Source organism: Pygoscelis adeliae, unplaced genomic scaffold, assembly GCF_000699105.1.
Source record: "Pygoscelis adeliae isolate BGI_AS28 unplaced genomic scaffold, ASM69910v1 Scaffold232, whole genome shotgun sequence".
NCBI classification, from domain to species: Eukaryota; Metazoa; Chordata; class Aves; order Sphenisciformes; family Spheniscidae; genus Pygoscelis; species Pygoscelis adeliae.
The window spans coordinates 403748-425143 of record NW_008824473.1 but is presented as its reverse complement, the minus strand read 5'-3'; the positions used below and the strand labels follow the sequence as shown (position 1 = coordinate 425143).

The following is a 21396-nucleotide window of genomic DNA, read 5'->3' as shown; positions in this document are numbered from 1 at the left end:
AGCCCCACCCCAGCCTCCCGTTTGCTGCCTGGAGCACACCCATGGCTGCAATGAATTCACTGAAGGAGGGTGACGGGAAAGGGGAGGGAATGCCTTTTTCTTCTCATTTCACAGACACTAGATCCCTCACACTTCCTTAGCTCCTGCCAAATCTTTCCTGTCTACTGCCACTCTTGGCAGCTCACGTGTCTAGTGAACTGGAGATTTTTCCTTGAAGATCTGACAACACCAGCAAGACCTGTTGTTCATTTCATTCGGAAGTATCTCAGCATGCATACATTAAACAGAAGCTTTTCTAGTACCAGTTCTGCAGCAGAAGCAACTTTTTTATTTGTTTCCCATACCAACAGCTATGTGGGGTGTGCTTGAAGGGAGTAGTGCTGCCATCTGTATAAAAGGAGTGGATGGATGTTAATTCTTCCATAGACATCTGGCCAGAACTTACTGCTGCTAGCTGACATTGCCCTTCACCATATGCTTTAGAAAGGCTAAGGAGTAAATTAGATGTAGATAATATAATTATCTCATTAATAGATATGATATTTCCACCTTAAAGTCAAGTTGCCACAATGGTAAGTGAAATTGTTCATACTTTGGTGCTGTTTTATTTTTTCCTTAGCTGTTAAAATGAGGCCTTACATTTCCGGTGCTGTCAATTTGGTGCCTCCCAGATTTCATTTAATCTCATCAGCTGGCTGTTATGGAGATACTACTCACTAGAAATAAATGAGAAAAGGTCATTTGAGGGGAATTGCATGATTCTGCTTTCACTCTGCTTTGAAGCACGTGACAGTATGAAGGCGCAGATTTGGCACAATTGCAAAGGCACTCTTATTAATCAACAGATGTGGTACCATGATTTTAATTACACTTCTGTTGGAATTTAGCCTCTGTAGCTACTTTACAAGAATAATTTAAGATCCTTAGAATTGATAGCAATTGGAAAGAGGCAGGACTTTCTGTATTTATATGCTCTGGGACCACGTAAATCAATGGAAACAGTTGCAGTGATTCCTGGGGGCTTTGGATCACCTCCTTCACACTTCTGTGCATAGCTGCTTTCCTCTAGGTTGTGCACAAGTTGCTCCTGCTGCTACTTGCGCATGTTATTTACAGGACAAAAAGGGAGGGAGAAAACTATATTTATAAAGTGATTGTAAAGCTACCTAAATGAACCTGAAAGCAAAAGTAATTCCTGAGTAACTTGCATTTTACTCCATGTTTACATTAAATGAGTAAATGTAAACATGGAGTAATGTTAACATGGAGTTATGTATTTTTTTACATAAAAAGAAAATTACATTTTCTATTCTTATTAACAATCTGAAAAATTGGATGGTAATAAGTTAGCAAAGTTAACAAAAATGCAAACGTTATCAAGGCTGGAAAATTTCAGAGAGGCCTTCAATGAGCAGAGTGGTAACAGGTGAAATTTAGGTATACGTAATGGAACAGTGATGCACCCTAGAAAAAAATCCCTGGAATTCTTCATGTACATTACTAAGTTCTGGCTAAAGTGCCAGCATGCTGGTAAGAGAACTGCCATCACTGTGGAGAGCTAGATGAAATGTCTGTTCTATGTATAGTGACAGAGAAGAAAGAAGGAGCTTGTTCCTCCTATTTGGTGCAATTTTTCAAAGGTATCTCTAAACCATCTTCATCTCCTGAGGGTCATGATGGTCCAGGCTTAACCCAATTATGGATTGGAATAAATGTGGAACTGCTCTGAATATGGCACATAGGAAGGTCTCCAAAGACCTTGTAACTGCTATAGTTTGTATAGCACTCAACCTAGTGGTATCTAAGCAGAGACTTACAGAAAAAAATATGCTAACTACGGGGCCAGAAGAAATGAAATATTAACTTCACCCTGATGGAGATTGCAGTAGTACAGCCTGTGGAATACCAGCTGTGAAGTAAAGGGCAATAGTGGAAGATCGAGGCTGTTTGTCCATGTTTAAACCAGTATGTATCAAAGTAATGTCAACATCCTGCACTTATTTTTAAAACCAGGCTCACAAATGGCCTCAGATGCCTTTTCCTTACATTGCAGAGATTTGGGTTGCTCCCCATCAAGTCCATTCTTCTTTATGCACCCACTGAATCTTGCTTGGGTCTTCATCTAGGATGAAGCTGTTTGATCTCTAGATTAAAAAAAGAGTACTATGATTTGCACCATTAGATGGAAAAGCTCAACAGGATAGGAGATGAAATTTGTCATGAATGTTTGTCAGCTAGGGGGGTGGAATGAGGAAGCATTCATCCCTGAATGTAGGGAATGAAATTAAAAAATAGATCTTGATGAATGTTAGGTTTACTTCACTACTTTGAACTATGTACATGGAGAAAAATAGGTCATAAATATTCAGTTGAAGTAAGCTCAAAATGTGAGCTTGCTTTTTCAGTGGAGCAGGCACAGCTTGACATCCTAGGTGTCAGGAAAATAATTAGGCCAAAGGGTTCACTAACACTCTTAAGTCAGGGCTCAAAAAGTAGTTTCCAGTGTGTCCTTTTACAACTAGACCTGCTGCCCTTGTCAGAACTGAGCATGTTATCGTTAGCTTACCACCTCTTTAGCCTGTAAATTTGAGTCTCTGTTGAATGACAGAAGAATGAAAACAACATGACAATATTTGGCTTCTCATACACTGCTGGTAAACTCAAATGTTAATCATCAGTAGTAGGTCACTATCATACAGCAGACCATGAGCTCAGCCCAGACGGATATTGCTCATGCTGGAGATTTTTGATATCCATTTAAAAACTGATGTTTTTGTCTATTCCAGACCAAGTGTTTCTTTCTCTTCTCCACTGCCTCCAGCCCTAGAGGCCATCATGGGTCTTTTCCTCCTCACTGTGAAAGTTTGACCAAAGATGTTTTCTGGTAGCATAAAGAAGCCAGCAGTGCTGGCTCACTGCATTCTTTGTCTCCGGACAGATCAGAAGTTTCATCATTAACCTAAAAGTGGGTTTTCATCAGCAGCTATTCTCGAATTCAGTTGATAGGCAAGTTTAAGTTGTCTGCAAAGTCTCTGAAGTGTAAGAATATCATCTTGCCTCATTCTTTAAAACTAATCTTGCAAATAATCTCCTAAAATCTTCATTGTAATCATGATAATTGCATATTGATTTGTAAAGCATCCTAATCTGATCATCAGCCTGCTGTGCACAAGACCATCAAACACAGGACAATGCATGCAGCCTGCTCCCGTGGTGATGAGTTCGGCAGGTTTTTTGTGTGCTTGCATGTATTCTTCAACACACAAATAAAGGTTTGGTTGTGTTTGGGAGGAGGAAAAATGCTAATAAATATGTAGCAAATAGGAGCTTCCTGGCCACTTTGCTGTTAGTTTTTAAGCAATATAGCTAACAAATTAGGATTAATTCAGACCATTTTCCTCAAATCAGTGCAAGATGATATATAAAGATATTTGTTGGACCTCACTTGCACTTTACTTTCCACCTGTGTGTAGAATCATGAGATCAGTTTTCCAGGAACTGAGCTAAGAAAATAAATAATAAAATGGAAATAAACTGGATTGGAGAATTAACTTCTGGTTAATTAATTTCTTAGAAATAATTTGGGCCCAAATCATTTTTGCTGTTATACCAGTTTTAGGGATGAAACTGATTTCAATGCAATTATTTGGGAAGTACAGTTACACAGCCAAAAGGCAAAGAAAGCCATCAGTTTCTCAAACACAAATAACTAGCTTTTTAAAATGAACTCAGTGTTTCCTTTCTGAGGTCTCCACTCATCTCACTGTAAACTGTGGTTAGTGAATGTTTAAATTCATTTTTTAAGTTCATTCATGAGGCAGATCCCTCAGTGTGGATTTAGAAGCCTAGTTGCAGGCTTTTTCTTCAGGAAGTTCAACTCTGCTCTCTAATCTACTCTTCAGCTATGATAGGAATATTTATTTTCTATTAACAAGCAAGATTAAGCAAATTTATTCTAATTAGCAGGTAACTTGGCTGTGTTGTGTTTTAAAACAGACGGTACTTTGGTGAGAAAATTGGGCTGTACTTTGCCTGGTTAGGCTGGTACACGGGGATGCTCTTCCCAGCTGCCTTCATTGGATTGTTTGTCTTTTTGTATGGAGTCACCACTTTGAACCACTGCCAAGTCAGGTAATGTGGTCACTTTTATAAGGGAAATTACAGCTGGGGGTTATTATGAATAATTTAAGAGATCTTCATATGAATTGTTAATTATTTCATTTTGAATTGTTGAATGAATACTCAGGAAAAGACTGTGCTTGGTTCTTGTAAGGTACCCAGTATTGAGCTTCCCTTGTTTTGTGCTCCTGAATTGGGATGGGAGGCAATGTTTCTTGCCCAGCTGCAGTTGCTGATGGTGCTGGCAACTCAGCATAAAGTAGGGAAAAAGTAGGACTCCTTCATTACTGTTGTAACAGGCCAGCAGAAGAGTGAGGAATTTTCACTCTCTTCAAGGCCTTTCCCAAAGATCCACCACAGGGAGGCATTCTTCAGATGAAGAACTCTCCTGGAACTTCTGCTGAGTGCTGCATCTCTATGTTCTTGCACACTTAAGACAAGTCACAAGAATAAGTCAAACTTAACTTTATCTGCAGTCATCCTCACCCTCCTCCTACCAATGGTCACTTCTGACTCAAGGAGAAGCTGGAAATGGTAAAGAGGTACTGCTAGGCTGGCCCTAAAGAACTGTCCTCTGCAGTTATGACTGTAAATTCTGAAGTCTTAGACAGTCAACAAATATTAATTATACACATGCAGTTATGAACATCTTGGCTTCAGTTACAGAACCAGTATTGTTCAATAAGTAACTGAATATTAGTGAAACTTATCAATCCATTTTAAGACTGATTGTTGTGCATCAAACTATTAATTTTTATCTTTTCTATTTTTCCAGTAAAGAAGTCTGCCAAGCTACAGATATCATAATGTGTCCTATATGTGATAAATACTGTCCCTTCATGAGGTTGTCAGACAGCTGCGTTTATGCCAAGGTACATTTTAAACTATGCAAATAGAAATGCTTTCCTGGTAAAAGCATTAATTTTGCCTTTTGCATTTGTCTTTACTGAGCTTGGGTAGATAAAATCTTGAAAGGACAGATCAAGTTCAGCCAATATTAACATTCATTGTCTTTTACCAGGACTTAGTTCGGGTTGTAAAATACTTGAATGCAATTTGCACTTAGAGATTCAGCAGTCCCAGATGTCGTGTCCTAGATGCATGTGCTATGGTGTCCTTGGCATCAACCTTTATCTTATGATTCATCCTTTATATGTGGCTCCATAAAATGAATGCTTTGGGTCTGAAACGATGCTCACACCTGGTGTTGGCAGGGGTCAGTCCCAGGCCAGGCTGGCAAATAGTCCTGTCAATTGACAGGTGCATTTCACACGTCAAGGGAAGGATCCTCAGGATTGTCAGGCCAGCTGCACTCATGATCACATTAATTTTATTAGGTGAAAATAGAAAATAAAGCCTTATTATCATAAATTGATCGCACTATTAATATATCCCTCAGGTAACCCACCTTTTTGACAATGGAGCTACTGTCTTTTTTGCTGTTTTCATGGCAGTGTGGGGTAAGTTTTTGTTTTGATATTAAGTAATTGCACAATCTTTTTCTTAAAGATTGTGATGCAACATAGGCCTTTGTAATTTCCAGCACACTTTTTTCAGACACCGAGAAAAACAGTATGGGCTTGATTCTTTTCTGTTTCTGCAAAAGGAAGATGGAAGTGGTTGAAATCAGTTTTTTATGTGATAATAATTTTAATTAAAATAAAAGCATGAAGGTAGTGTGTAGCATCTATGTAGATAGTTATATTCTGGGGGGTTTTGTAATTGTTTTTCAATCTGTTGGCACTGAGGCCTTTTCTCTGTTACTGTTCAGGGCTTCTCTTAGCTTAGGGCAGCTCAGTTTAGTGTCTGTACTAAAATGAGTTAATGTATTGTTTTTCCTACCTTGCAGAAAGGCAGTAAAGCTTAAATACATGTAAGCTGGTTGTAATTAAAGCAAAACTCTGGTGGAATAAATGGAAGATTTATTTGAAGGACAAATTGATCCGAGAGTGGTCTAACCGTTGCCATGGAGGCAGAATTTTGCCATAGGACAGTTCTATTTCTGGCTCAACTATTTTTCCTACTGTAGTCTTGTAGGCAGAATTGAAGGCAAGAGGAAACAATAATTTCTGGCAGCACAAAAAGTCTTTCAAACATGCCCTGAGCATGCCCAGGCTCTTAGCTGCTACCATGCCGTTCTGAGAGAAGGTTAACACCTTTAGAAAATGGCTCAATGAGGTGCCTCAAAAATTACATCCACCTCACAGCTCCGGGTGCTTGAGCTATCCTGATTTAGCCATTGTTCTCCTGTTCTTACTCACACATCCCCAACTGCTTTGGAAAGGTGTCCAAGTAATTCTTATAATCTCCATTTTAAACTGCAAATCTCTTTACCGAGCCACAGGAGATATCCAGGAGGCAACATCAGAGCCATCATGACAACATAGATTAGGCTACCAGTCTGCCTCAGTTCCTTCCTCCAAAACTATGCTTTTGTCTTAGTTAACTGATTAAATTAGGTCATATACCAATCAAGCCTATTCATGCCATTTCATGTAGCATTGATGGTATTAAAATACCACAAATTACATTAAGGAAAAAATCCACAGATAGTACAGATTTTGTGTTTCTCCTTGGTATTTCAGCTTTGTTTTGGAGCTACACCAGAGCTAAGAATCACCAAAAATTTCTAAGTTTTAAAGATTTTTTTAGATGTTTACTCAGCTTTTCCAACCTCTTTCTCTCTGTGCTCACTGAAGTTGAGAATTTCCAAGACAGTTTAGAGGCAGGGATTTCCATCTCAGCTAGGAAAATTGATGGGTTAACATCGTTGAACGTGTATGTCATTGTTCCTAACTGCTGGTGAGCATGTCTTTGGAGTGCAGCTTTTTGTGCCAGTGCTTTTGTTCCTCCTTAACAGTAACACTGCTTTCAGGAAGCAGCTGTGCTCACAGCATTGCACCTGTGTCTTAGCACTGCCCAGAACCAAGGCTGTAGGAAAAGCAGCTCTAGGTAAGGGGAGTCCTTCATTCAGGTAACCATGCCTGGTCCTGCCTTGTGGTCGCTGTCTGGGAGAAGGCTGAGCAGGCTGAGCATGCCTGCCTACAAAATGTTGTAGGTCCTCTCTCTTTCCTGTCCCTAGTTGAGAGGAGCTGCACCTCAGTTTGGTTAGCTTCTCCTTCCTCCCCCTCCTTCAGCATCACTGTCAGACTCCCAGACCCAGTTCCCTCTGGGGATATCTCCACACTAGCCTGTCAGGACTGGGAAATGCACTGCCCATCCATGCATCTCCAGCACCTAAGCCCACAGAGAGATAAGAAAAAATATGTCCTCTGGATGATTTGGCTAGTTGAGAAGACACTATAGGACAGTGGCTGGGGTGAGAGCCTTCCCTACCACTTTTCTTGGCTTACACTGTGCTTGTGAGCTTGTCACCAAGAGGGATGTAGGAGCAGCAACAGGAAGGAGGTTGTGAGTGTAGGGTAATGGTTTGGGGAATGGGGTGATCCTATGGCTCCACCCAAACTGTAGTTTCTTAAATAAGACTTTGCTGAGACAACAGTGAGATTGTGGAGATATTTTCCATACAGTTAAGGCTAAAGCAGCATTAGAACAAGGAAAGCCACACTTCCCAGGGATTTTCTGGTACTGTATTTATGAGTTGGCTTACTGCCTGTCTTAAATGGATTTTCAGTCTGCAGTAGGCCTGTTGGCAGCTGCAGGCATTACCATAATCTCAGTAAATTGTAGGGGAAGAGAAGAAACAATGATAGCAGTTTGATTGTGGAAATATTTTTTCTGTCAGCATGAAACAACTGGCAAGTGCATGACAAATTCACTGTGAAAAGTTCAGCCCTCTAGATGATCCAGTTTGACAGACACTAGCATATAAAATAATGATGGCAGTGCTTTTAAAAAAAGAGAGTGAAAGCAAAAAAAGGCAGCTAGAATTGTGTTACCACTTTAGCCTGAGCTTAGCTGCTGTCTTATTATCTAAAGTACCTTCTTCACTGTCTTTAAATCCATTAGTTAACTTCAGTCTTGAGGGAGAAGCCTCAGCCATTTGCTTGGGGTTTTCAAAACCAGGTGTGGTCACGTTGGGCTTCCCCCGAAGAGGTGATCTGTATGGTGGTTTCCTCCTTTTACTCTAAAGACATCTTTAATTGATGGACAAAGTGGATTGCTCACTTTTTAAGTAGAAATAAAATGCTTCTCCAAATGATGAGCAAACTGCTGTGGCCAGGCTAGGGAGAGGAATTACCACGACAAATATCAGTATGGGCTGCTTGACTTGTGGAGCAGCAATGAGCCTGGCTGTAGGACTCTGAAGCACAGGGACCCATCTTTTATAATGCTTCAGTGCGGGATAAGTGGGTCCCATCAAAGTAAGGTTGGAATTGTCAAGTGCACCAGGAGATATTGGCATAGAAACACACTTTTCTTCAAAAAATATATTGACCCATCACCTCACCTATTGTATTTCTGCCCTGTTTAAGCAAAGTTTTATATAAGAAGTAAAAGTAATTGATACAATAGGAAAAAAAAAAGGTACTTACTAAGGTATACCCAAAAGACATAAGACTTAAGACAACTTTAATTTTAAACTGATGCAGCAAAGGACAAAAGTCTCCCTTCAGTACACTGAAGGAATTCACTGATAGTTTGTATAAGCTTTTCTGTATTGGAGTTTCTGTTGAAAGGGAAAACCCTTTCAGAAGGGTTGAAGCTATAAATCTCTGTGGTTTATAGGAAACAGTACGTCCCTATAAACATTAATACTTTTTTGATGAACAGATTGTTGTTGATGCTCACTGAGATGTCATCATCTCAGAAGCTGGAAAAGAATTTTTCCTTTTGAGAATCTCTGGTCTTGATGATATTTTCCAGATATTCAAAGCCTTCAAAAAGAGGGGAGCAATAGAATTTTTTTGTGTTTCTGTGCTAGAGGGAAACACCTATACTTTGTCCTTTATGTGTGCCTTGAGATATGGTGAGCTTAATGAAAAGGTAGGCCCCATTTCTGGGAAAAACTCCTCTCTTTTTACTGTCTGAATTGGATTATTACCAAAGACAGAAGAAGAGAGAAAGATGTTAATTTTAAATAAATGTTGACATTTAAAGTGCAGAAAAAAGTCATTCTCAGAAAAAAATCTAGGTAAATTTGATAATCAGTTGACTCCCAGCATGTTGCTGTAAAGCCAGATGGAATTGTAGCTTTTGCTTTTCCAATTGAAGTACTGTGGAAAGCTAGTGCAAAGATGTCACTGTCTAGATGTTTCCTGAATCTCAGTAGCAAAGTTCTGTAACCGTCCAACAGGAGAGTCCAGCTATTTATAATTTCTAATGCTTTGCTAGAGGCAAGGTGGGCCAATGGTAGTTTCTCTGTCTCTGCATATCTTTGGGGGACTAAGGGACACAAGAAGAGTCCTTTTTGAAATTTCTTCTTATCTACCTAGAAGCATGTTTCCTTTGATAAAGGAAGTAGCTTTAGAACTTCCTTTGAACCTGAAAGGCAAAGTTGGGAGGGGAAAAAAGGCCTGGCATGAAGATTTCAACACTTTTTTTCAAGCAATAAGAAATGCCAACATAAAAATTTTTTTCTAAATATGTCATTTAGTCTAATAAAAGATATTCCTTTCCTACAAACCTTGCCTCTAGTGTAAAACATTCACATTGATATGCTCTCTGAGGAGACAGCATTTAAGGAGGTTCTTCAGCAATATTCCTGGTATATAGAATATATTCCAGAAGTCAGCGTGGATATATTAAATAGTGTTCTGAGATACAATAGGGAGAGGATTTCTGAGGGAGGGTCAGGATTAAGCTATTTGCAGCGAGAGGCCATTTGCATTACTAGATAAGATCACAACTTGTTTCAAAAGCATCTGAGGAAATGATGTTAAGACAGCTGTTTGTACAAGTGGATGTTGAGGACTGAGCTGCAAGGTTGAGCTCTGAAGCAGGGCAAGCATAGTATAGAAAAAGCTAACAAAAGACCTGGGAGTTAAGGCCAATGAGAAATTCAAAATTCCAAGCAGGATTTTTGGAGAATTCTCAGCATCTGGTTTAAACATACCAATTGGAAAATGGGAGAATGGTAAGTACAACTGTGTCCTGTTGAGCTGTCAAAGTCAGAAAAGAATGCTGAAGTGTGATATAGGGTATTAGTGATTACTTGACTAGAAAAGAAGCAGAGAAATTTCAAAATGCAGTACTTTTTAGAAGACCTCAGTAGTACAGTGAATCAATCAAAGACGGTTATTTATAGCACATTTTAAAATATCTAGCAAGGGAAAAGTGCATACTGACCTGGATAGAGGGAGAAAATTGTAGCACAGTAAAAGCTAAAACAGCCATCCTATTTGCTACTTAATGATTTGAAAATAGCTTTCTAAAGAAGCTTCAGGAACTGCACATACTTACTCTGACAGGTACTAAATATACTAAATATAATATGTATAGATTCCTCGCTCCAGTTGTGTGAAGAACAAGAAAGAAAAGAAGTACAGTTCAGCACAGACATATCTGAAAGGTTCATGCCTGTGGATTCATACACCCACTCGAGTCCTGCTTCCAGCTGCTTTTTGGAATGGAAACAGAGTGGCAGTAATCAATCAGGCTTGTTTCTCCCAGGTCTCCAAAAAGTGCAGGGCTACTTGTTTAACCTGTACAAAATAATTCAATATAAGCTGCTAGGAGAGAAGCAGCTCCACCAAAAGACAAGTCAAGGAATGAACAATGTGGTCGTTCAGCAGCAGCGGAGCCTCATTAGCACTTACTAATTTTGCTGATCCCAACCAATCATACTGCAATTATTAAAAAAAAAATCGTAGAAACATTAGGCTTGGGAGATTGAATTTACATTCTTTATTAGATTAAATCAAAGCAGCTGGTTTTCTGGTGTAACATAACTCCAGCTTTCAGAAAAAGGATGACGTGATACATGAAAATGCCTTCAAACCAAATAGCTGCCACCTTAAATGTGCTTTTGATATCTTACCTTGTCTGCTCACAGTGTTCATTTTCTAAGCATATCTTAGCTGCATTGGCTAATATATTAAAATACAATAATTCTTACTGGCTAAAAATTCACTTTCACCAAACTGATGCCAGTGCTTAGTATCATGTCACATCTTTATCAATATGCTGCAGTAGGGCAGATAGTCCATTAAGGAGATACTTTTAGGACTGGATGTGGAACATATTGCCAGGCTGTAGTGACACTTTTACAGCTGATACTGTGCTAGGTCATGAACAAAGAGGTTTATGTTCTCTGTGGTTATCAGCCTGATGCTTTTCAGTGAGCAATAAAGGGAAGAGCCAAACCTCACAGCGAGAGAGGAAGCCTTTCCATTGATTTGTGTTAGCTTTAGGCAGCTTCTACATTCTTGTAACAAAACAAATTAAAAAACCTGTAACCACAAACAGGCTCAGTATTAATCTCCAGAATATGAACATATTATTTTATGACTGAGTGCTTCCTTGATTGTTCTTTCCGTCACAAAATGGAAGCACAGTCATGTACAGGCATATTACACTATCTTGAACTCTGTCGATAAGGTCTCTACAGCACAGTGTTTAATTGTCAGATGTTAATGCCACACCGCATATACACACTTATGTAGTGTAAAAGAAGTGGTCTGGATTAGGAAGGTGTAAGACAAAAGTTCCCATTTCCTCAGTAGTAGTCTACAGATTTGCACATGCACTGGAATGTGCTGCTTCTGGGTTCTGGCTTCTGTGTATTGTAAATGGTCTTCAAAGAAGGAGTGTTTCTGCTTTATCTACAATAGCCCCAAGAAACCTGTAGCTTCATTAGTAATCTGCTATATCTGGTAATGATGACTCACGGGAGCAATTTTATTCTTTGAGAGTCCTCCCTTGGTTGGTTAGAAATTAAACATTCTCGTTTAGCACTAAATGAAATCTCTAAAGCCTCAATCATACTTGAAGGAAGCAAAGTAATCCTTAGAAAGCAATGCTTTTTGAAAGCAGTTTTGATCATCAGCGCGATTTGCTGTTCAAAGGAACCCATTTATGCAAAGAAATGAAAATAATGTAACAGCTTCATTCAACAGTTCTGTGATAGTAGTTAATATTTTCTTGATTTAAAAACAACTTTTTTTTTTTTTTTCTATTTGCTCCAGCAACTGTTTTTCTGGAGTTTTGGAAAAGAAGGCGAGCAGTAATTGCTTATGACTGGGACTTGATAGATTGGGAAGAAGAAGAGGTTTGTATAAAAAAATGTGCTGCTTAATCTTTAATACAAAAAGATATGGTTAAAAATGTAAGCATGTTTTTCTTTTGGATTTATTTTCAATTAATTCTTCAAATCTTCACAAACTAGGAAACAAGCATTTTTCTCCACAGATGTTTCCTCTGGAATGTGAAGAAACTTTCCCCAGGCCAAAATGTCCTCTCTTTTTACACCTTTGTAAATCTAAATTAATTTCAACATATCAGTGGCTATCGTTGTGGGAGATTTCAGGAAAAAAAATGCACTTTGGGGGAAGCTAACAGATTTTGCTTTTGAATCCAAGGAAATTCTTGACAGCCCAGGGTACCATGAATTTTGGCAAATGAGTTTTATCTATTCTTTTAGATAGCCACTAAGAATATTGATGGAGAGAAAGTCTTGTGAGGCTTGTACCAGCTTCTGAACGTTCAGGTGCTGGTTACCTAAGTATACAGTGCTGCGGAGAGACTGAGGGAGATGAACCAACTCAAAGGACTTAACTCATCCTCTGTTGGTAGAGGAAATCCCCTTACAGAGGAAACTAAACAGCGAAAAATAGCCTTAACCTTCTGTGGTGGTTACCAGAAAGAAACAGCATGATCTTGGGACTGAGAGCTGAGGTCTAAGTGGAACTAGAAGGTTTTATTATACAGGAGAAAAGCAAGATTCAGTAGGTGTGGCAGAAAAAGTGCTCCTTGAGTGGGATTTGGACATACAGGTGTCCACAGAGTCTGCCCTCTTTCCTCTCCAGAGACTGTCCTGAAGCACTTGGAGCGACTGTAAGAGGCTGCTGTAGTGGTCTCAATGCAGTTGAACTTCTATATTGCTGCCTCTGTGGAAGAATTTATTTTTCCTTAATCTTGCCAGCAAACAGACCTCTGAGTTATGGGATTTTTATCTCTATGAGACAATGCAGTTCAATGAGGCCATGAAACCGTACAATTGCTCATTTGCTGGTAGGATTTTTTTAAAATGCTTAATGACTAAGAAAATAATCCAAGAACATAAAATGAAATAACTTACACAACTGGAAATTGGTTTCTTTATAGAAACAGGAACGTCATTATTTGTGCACGTGTGCTGTCAATTCTTGGTGATACTTCAGGACTATTGTCATATATTTAGAAAATACTCTAATACTGATTTAACTCTCCTGAGATTAGCAGCCTGCTCTTGCCAATGCTGATGAGTCACAGAGAGACCACACTGAGATAGTCCTACCTGAGTTTCAAATATTGGTCAGGACTGCAGAGGACCTGCAGTGATCATGTCCTCTCATGGCTAGTTGCAAAAAAACCACTGCTGCTGCTGACAGCTAAGGCAAAAGACAGATATACCAGATTGCTATTTCCAAGTCAGGATTATAGCTCAGTGTCCCCAGAATGAGAAGAAGCCTTTAAACTAACAAAATACACATGCAAATACAGTATGAGGCCCTTTTTATGTTTTTCCCAGGAAGCCTGGTCTTACAGATGTTTATAGTTTGGGATGTTATATATCTGCACCTTTCACCATTTAACCTACCTGGATTTGGGATTATGCTGATTTATAAAGCCATCCACCTGAATCTTCTATGATCAGTTCATTTACAAATATTGGATATCCTGGTAATGTTGTCCTTAACTGATGCTTTTCTTTTTTTTTTTTTCTTTTCTTCTTTTCATGTAATAACACTAAGTGATTTCTGGCTGGTGTGGTAATGCTTGGAGGAGTCTTTTGCTCAGGTGTGAGCACAATGGCTCCAAGCCCATTCAGGACCACTCCCCATTCTGTTTCCCTCTCCTCTTTATGCACGTGCCCAAACTCCTCTTACAACCTTGCTGCTACTACTGAAAGTGCATGTCCTCTTGCAGAGCCTGGAGGAAAAAATTCCCATGGAAGATTCGCTCTCTGCTTTCTAAGCTTTTTTGGAAGAGCATTACCACGCCTACGCAACAAAGCCTTTAGCTGGAATAGATACTGAAAAGACAGAAGAGAGTAGAGTTCCTAGATTTTTCCTCTTCCAGTCAGAAAGCCTTGAAAGAGCTTCTGGTAGTTGAAACTATCCTCATAGAAATATGATGTGTTTATTTTATGATGTCTATTAAATAACATTATTTTTATAAGAGATGCTTATGTTCCACTGGCAGATTATTTCAGTTTGGCCTGCAGGATGACATATGCATGTTGATAATTTTCAGAGGATACCTGCTCCCTGCTGATGGTCAGCTGGTCTTTTATTCTCACACCAGGCTTTTTCCAATGAGCTCTGTCAACAAAGACCTCAGTCAGGTGCCCTGGGGCCGTGGTGAATGTACCTGCTCCAGAGCTATTCATTGCACCTTCTTACAGTTCTAGAGGGAGTTTTATAAGTCTCTACAGCAGGAGGTAGCAATCTTTTCAGAAGCAGTGTGCCAGATGGTAACATCCTCTCTCAAAATTAGAGGTTAAAAATGCCAGTAGGAACTCAACTGGCTGCTTCTCAAAGATTTATGTGACCAGTCATCAGACCATCAGTATCTCATTGCCATTTGAGGCATCAGTTCCTCCTTTGTTCAGCGTTCAGTGGGATCCCAAGAGTGGGAGCTGATTGCCTCCCAGAGGTGTCTTCTCTGAAGGTACTACAGCTGCCAGTGCCCATACCTACTGCACAACTCAAGCATATCCTTGCTTTAAGGTCAGCTCTATGGACCACAGTCTCCTCTTCTTGAGTGTGGAATGCTGCACTTTTCCATTGGCACTGGGGTCTTTGCAGGACTTTGCCCGAGACAGTCACAGTTTAGAAGCAGGTGTCCCAGATGAAAAAGTGTTGAGATCGTTTCCCCATTCTGTGGTTCAAAGTCCACCTCTTCACTTTACCATTGCCTTCAGCTGCAAGCAGGATGGCCTGCAAACCACAGGCTTTGCAAGAAGGCTTACTTCTGGGGGTGCTATCATTGTCCCAGTGATCAAGATGCAGATTTTCAATCTTTTACAAATCCCTTTTCTACATCTGGGCTATAGAGGACAATATATTCTTGGACTAGGAAGGATAGAACTCCTGCAAGAATTCACCTGTTGAAGGACTTGGAAACCTGAAAGAAAAGGATATATTTCACAAAGAAATTTAGAGTAGCTCTTCTAGTGAAGAAAGATCTGGCCTAAGGCAGTGCACATTAATCCATATTTGATACTCCAGAAATCAGTATGATTTCTCCTGTGAGTAAAGAATTGGAATGATCCATGTCTGAGAAGCAGGAAGGAAGGAGAATGGTCTGTTTTATGTAGATTGAAAAAGACACATCCTGCGGAGTTTGATCATGAAGTTGTACATGCCAGTGAGATGTCAGTGAGAATTTTGTCTCCATAAGGTGAAAATTTTACTCCTAAAAGTGCTACTTTCTAATAAAATCACTGCTAATTAGATTTCTTCTCTAAATTCCATTCAGTTATCACTGGACAAAATCAGCTGATTTCTTTTATTAGCTATTTCAAAGAAATCAATTAAAGAGTTCTAATTACCGTTTTAAGTCACAAGCTTTTGTTAATGAAAATTGTTATTTTTATTAACATTATCTGCTATGTCAAGCTTTTGCTTGCTTTAATTTTCATTGTCAAATTGAAAAATAAGGTTTTGCTACAGAGGGAAATTTATTAATTCCTACTAACAATAGATAGGAAAAAAGAAACATTTATAAGGCTTCCTATCACTTTGTTATCACTTTTCTGTTCTAAATGAAGAGACGAAGAAATGAAACAATGAAGACGATGGGAAGAAGAATTAAATTTGTTCAGATATGCAACCTTGTGAATTCCTCACCACTTTAGATTTTCACCCAAGGAAGGCATGCAGCAGCTCCTGCAGTGTCCAAGTCCCCCAGCCTGGGGACGTGGGCTGACTGTGTTCTGGCTCTTTCAACCTTACATATCTGGATTTCCTTTTCTTGTAAATGAGGTGCAAGGTGGGAGACATGGAGAGTAACTGGGTCTTGGCTGGGTGTGCAACAAGAAACCAACTGAGCAGAGTTTCTGGCACTCCCAGCTGAAATATGGCTTCTGTTGCTATTTACAGCGTACTTTTTTCATTTTCTTCAGTGTCACTTTCTTTATATCATTAACCTCAGCCTGATACAGTACTGTTCACTTCCTGCCCCAAGCTGTGCTCAGCATTGCTGTGTCATTAAACAGGTATGAAGGTTAATGCCAGAGTTTCGGTTTTGGGTGGAGATGTATCTGTAAAAATAGCATTTGCTATTATCTGAATTGACTGGAGGTCATAGGAGATACCTAGATTCATGGATGGGTGGATATGATAAGGACTTCCCTATAGTGCAGATTGTGAAAGATAATCAAACCTTGGCTTAGAGAGAGCTGCAGAGAAGAAAGGGCTTCTTGTATACGACTTGGTAAGTCAGCTGGCAGAGTCCTTGCACAGTCTACAGGGTGCAATTCTCAAGCGCCCTGCTTCAATGCTATCACACTGTCCTTTTGCACGTCCCTGGGCACACGGGAATACTACTTGCATTGTTTCTTTTGCTAGAATATGGTCTGCTCAGCAGCCTTCAGCCCTAATATGGCAGGAATAGCTTGAGCACAGTAGAATAAGAGCAAGGTGTTATCCTGCCTTCACAGAAATGTGCTTAGCCTGTGTATGTAGCTAATGTAGGGCTGGTTCCCTCAAGCACATAATTAGTTACACAGGCATTGCAGCTGAGCCTACATGCCTCACCTTTTTTTTAATACCATGTTACCAGGTTGCTGCTTGAATTTGGAAATTAACTGTATTGAGAAAGTGCCTTCAAAATTTGGGAGAATGAGAATGACATTACTTTTTTTTTTTCTTTTCCCCAGGGGAATTTTATAAAAAGGATGTAGGATTTTAGGATATCTTATTTTTATTCACATTCTGAAGAGTTGTATGAGCAGTTAATTTTCACCTATTTCAATGCAGTCATTTAAGGTCCGGTCATTTACAACTTTCAGTCAGTCAAAGTTCAATTAAATGCAGTTGAAGGCTTGCAAGTGACTGAAATTGGTAAGCTGAGTTCTTGGCTGTTACAAAGAAATGCACAGCAGAGGCCTGGTAGAAAAGCTGCAAAGACAGTCCATAGCTGCCTTTGTGCTCCCTTGTAGCCAGCTGTACCATGGGCCAGTTCTCCAGTATGCATCAGAGCATTGTAAAACTTGATCTAATGTGTATGGACTGCTAGCAGCTTTGAGAGTCCATCTTCGCAGCCTGGTGCTTTCTCTCATCTCTCACAGCATCCCCGATGTCCGACTTGGGTGAGGTGGCGCAGGACACGCGGCTATTGGCGAACCTCCCAGATGGCAGGGCAGTGGGGTAGCCCTACTGCAGCTGAAAACCGTGAGGTCTTACCCAAACTAAGCGTGAACCCTGTCTTCTGACAAGGCTATAAACAGATGTAACCAAGTGTCCCTGCAAAAAATCTCCAGGTTTCTTTTCAGAAGAGAGTTTTTATGGCAAAGCAGGACTTGACATTTCTGCTGCTGAAAGCTGTTCCTGCTAATAATATTGTCCAAGTTAGGAAGGAGCTGAGCAATATTAGATGGCATGGCTCCTTCTTCAAATGCTGAGAAACTTTTGCTGATAATGGGAAGGTAACCAATTACCTAGCAAACTGCAATTGGGTTTGGAAAAAGGAGGTTTGTTGGTTTTTTTTTTTCTTTTTGCTTTGTTGTAGAATTCCAGTATCAATAGGATAATACCAGGCTGGAAAAATCTGTGGTATCAACCTTAAAATGATTTGGCTTACAGCCATATAGTTTGAAAAAGCATTGTTTAGATGTGTAGCTAATTGGGGAGTTTACTAAATACTTCCAATATGGTTTTATGGGTACAGTGATTTATTCTAGTTCTCATGAAGGAGACCTGATTTCCCAGCTCGGCTTTTATAGTAGCTGTGCCAGCTGCTGAATTCAAAGATGTAATTCCCAATAACAGTGGTCTGATAAATGATCTGAAGTTTCCTACAGAATCTTTCCTAGCTGTGCTGTATATGAACATTGTCTGTCTGTTCTTTAGGAGGAAATACGTCCGCAGTTTGAAGCCAAGTACTCCAAGAAAGAACGAATGAACCCCATATCCGGGAAGCCAGAGCCTTATCAAGCATTTGCAGATAAATGCAGCAGACTCATTGTTTCTGCATCTGGAATATTTTTTATGGTTTGAGAACTTTTATTTATTTACCAGCTGAAAAAATACGAGATAACATTATCTCTGCTGAGAGAGTATGGAGATATTGGATATGACTGCTTGAAAATGAAATGAGCTCTAGCATGTTTGCTGCAGGCTGAAAATCTGTACACAGCAAATAGCCTGAGTTTCTCTAAAGTCCTACGCTAGTTTACTCTTCACTGAGTCTCACAGATAGTTAAGTCCTTCCTTCAATGCTAAACACATAAGGCTGTATGTAGCGACACACGTACCGGAATAGTGATGCTACCACATTTAGACACCAACTTCAGCTGGCTGAATTAGCTCACTGATTTCCTTGCCTTCCCTGTGTAGACAGTGCAGAGTGATGGGGAGAGATGTCATGGAAGAGGCAGTCGTTCTTTGTAATCTCTACAGAGAACATAACTAAGGTGCCTAGAGTGCTTAATGATGTTAATATGTCCTAGTTTTTCAGTGTATTGAGGAGGTAAGGAAAGAGGGTTCATATCCCTAGTGCAATTGAAATGGAGAAACCCATGTTCCTTGCCTAAAATGAGGCATCTCTCCCCCTTCCAAAGTGCAAAACTAAATGCAGCAGCAAAATCTCTCCTAACAGAGAGCTGCATGCACTTCTGCTGAAATACCCCCATCCTCTAACTTCACTGAATCTATTATTCACTGTTATTCACATGACAACAGCAGTGGTAGGCTTGATCTTGAAAACACAGCTGGCATCAACTCAGACCCTCATGGAATTTACTAGGGCTTTTCCCGGAGGCTAGAAAATGATATATGTGTATAACTTCAGGAGCTGTGGAGAGCCAGGTGGGTGAGCTAGCCCAGCAACTTTGTGTTTGAATAAGACGGGAGGGAATAGGGCAGAGGGTTTGTAAGAAACTGATGGCTTCAAAATTTTCCAAAGCAATCTTGGACAAGAAAGGCAAGAACATTATTGAGATGAACTGTGCTTTGCTGTGTCAGGTGGATGGAAAGAGACACACAGAGAAACACTGGGCATGAGGAGCCAACATACTGTCTGACTCAGCCCTTGAAGACACTTATATCTGCTCTGGACTGCAGTCTCTGCTCAGAATTGGTTGTACACCTGCAACATTTTGCATTTTCCCTTCATTTTTTTTTTGATTTTTCTTGAAGGGGGGACAGTTTTCACTCCCTACCCTTTGCAAAGGCAGTCATTAATCTTCTTAGCCTAGTGATAGATCTTCCTCAAAGTGTCAAAGAGTAGCCTTGCTCTGAATTGCATGCACCACAAATTGTCCCCATAACAGTCCTTGAAACAGGACAAGGATTATTTTCACTGAAGATATTTTTTATTACTGGCATCGCATGAGCTTCCAATGAGTTAGAAAAAATCTGAATTTTCCCCCATTTAGGTAAAAATATTCCTTAAAAATTATAGCTTTAAGCACAGGAGATATACACTTATCAAAACTTCAAGTTAGAGCAGTTCTCAAAATTTCAGAGCATTGACTCTCACAGTGCAGTTACTAATACAGCTTGAATCAGGTTAGTGATTCCCTGTTAACAAAGGAAAGTGGTCCTTCTTCCCCTCAAGACTATGCAGGGAATCCAGAGGCAATCCTCTAGCTTGGTAACTTCGTAATGTTTCTATAAGCTGCCAGTGTGGTAGCAGAAAATCTAATAAACTAGCCCTTCATCACACACACTTAACTTTTTCATCTGCACTGGGATTATGTCAATCAGTTCAGGAACTCATAAAATATGAAAACAGCTTGATTAGCATTCAGTGTTTTCAAAATCATTTTGCCCATTCAGTTAGCTTAGATATACTTCAATTTTGATAGGTTTAAGTTGTCTATGCATAACCTTGGAATACACCTATCTTTTGCAAATAATCATCTGTCTTCTACTGAAGAAACTCTCTCTCCTTATCTAATAAGGTAGCTAACGGGTACTGTGTCAGAGTTTCTATGAGATGAGTCACCCATGCTAATTCCCAACTGTTTGTCCTTTAGGTGGCTTGCTAAACTGTGACATAAATTGGTCACGATGGAAAACAGTTGTCATTTAGTGCTCAACTGTTGCATATGGAACATCAAGTGATTTAGCAGCCTGGCTCAGCTGCATGGCTTTTCACATTATAACTGTCACATTTGCAAAAAGTCTCATCAGAGAAGAAATTACAAGGGCAGTTGAATTTGTTACCTTCCCTAGATAGAATCTTTCCAGAACTGTAGCAAGAAACAGCTTGCTGAGGTAGCTTGCCAGGGTTGTTGTTGAGGCAGTGCTTACAAATGGAGACATTTTTTCCTGTAAGTGTGAAGTCCATCAAAGCAAAAAATCGATCCCAAAGATGACACCATCAAACTGGGACACCAGCTTGAGACTAGCCTTTGCACATCACGGAACATGCCTGTAAGGAAAATTTCTAATCAGAGCTGGCAACACTGTTTCCCACATTAATGCTAAGGAAGAGATACATTTTCAAGAGCATGTTTAAAACTAAAAATTATTTTAAAATTATTTCAAAGATATTTTGCATTATGGAAAATAAAAAGGACTTCACAATAAGAATAATATTCATGCTGAAACCTTTCTCTGGAATCAAAATGGATGTATTTTTCAAGTCTTTCATTTCATTTTTTTAGTTTTCATAGTTTCAGGGAGACGTTAACTCCTGTTCTATTGAAAGTTTTCAGGTTCTTCTCTCTGATTTTTTCTTCCTTTAGATCTGTGTGGTGATTGCTGCTGTTTTTGGCATTGTTATTTACCGTGTTGTGACTGTCAGCACTTTTGCTGCCTTTAAGTGGGCTTTAATCAGGAATAACTCTCAGGTTGCAACTACAGGGACTGCAGTGTGCATCAACTTTTGCATCATCATGCTACTGAATGTGGTGAGTAAAACTAACATATCCAAAGTTATACCCGAGCCATCGGATCAGTAGATATCTCAGTCTGCAGACCACTGAATGCTTTTGGTTCCTTT

The 21396-nt window shown here is 39.6% G+C and overlaps 1 protein-coding gene across 1 annotated transcript in view; it reads left to right on the top strand.

Moving 5' to 3' along the window:
- Positions 1 to 21396, top strand: part of ANO4 (anoctamin 4) — a 159340-nt gene that overhangs the window by 110600 nt on the left and 27344 nt on the right. Inside the window, exons 10-15 of the mRNA XM_009321339.1 lie at positions 3997 to 4131; positions 4895 to 4991; positions 5519 to 5579; positions 12207 to 12289; positions 18297 to 18437; positions 21140 to 21304. Coding sequence (XP_009319614.1) covers positions 3997 to 4131; positions 4895 to 4991; positions 5519 to 5579; positions 12207 to 12289; positions 18297 to 18437; positions 21140 to 21304 — 682 coding nt within the window. The remainder of the gene's footprint in view (positions 1 to 3996; positions 4132 to 4894; positions 4992 to 5518; positions 5580 to 12206; positions 12290 to 18296; positions 18438 to 21139; positions 21305 to 21396) is intronic.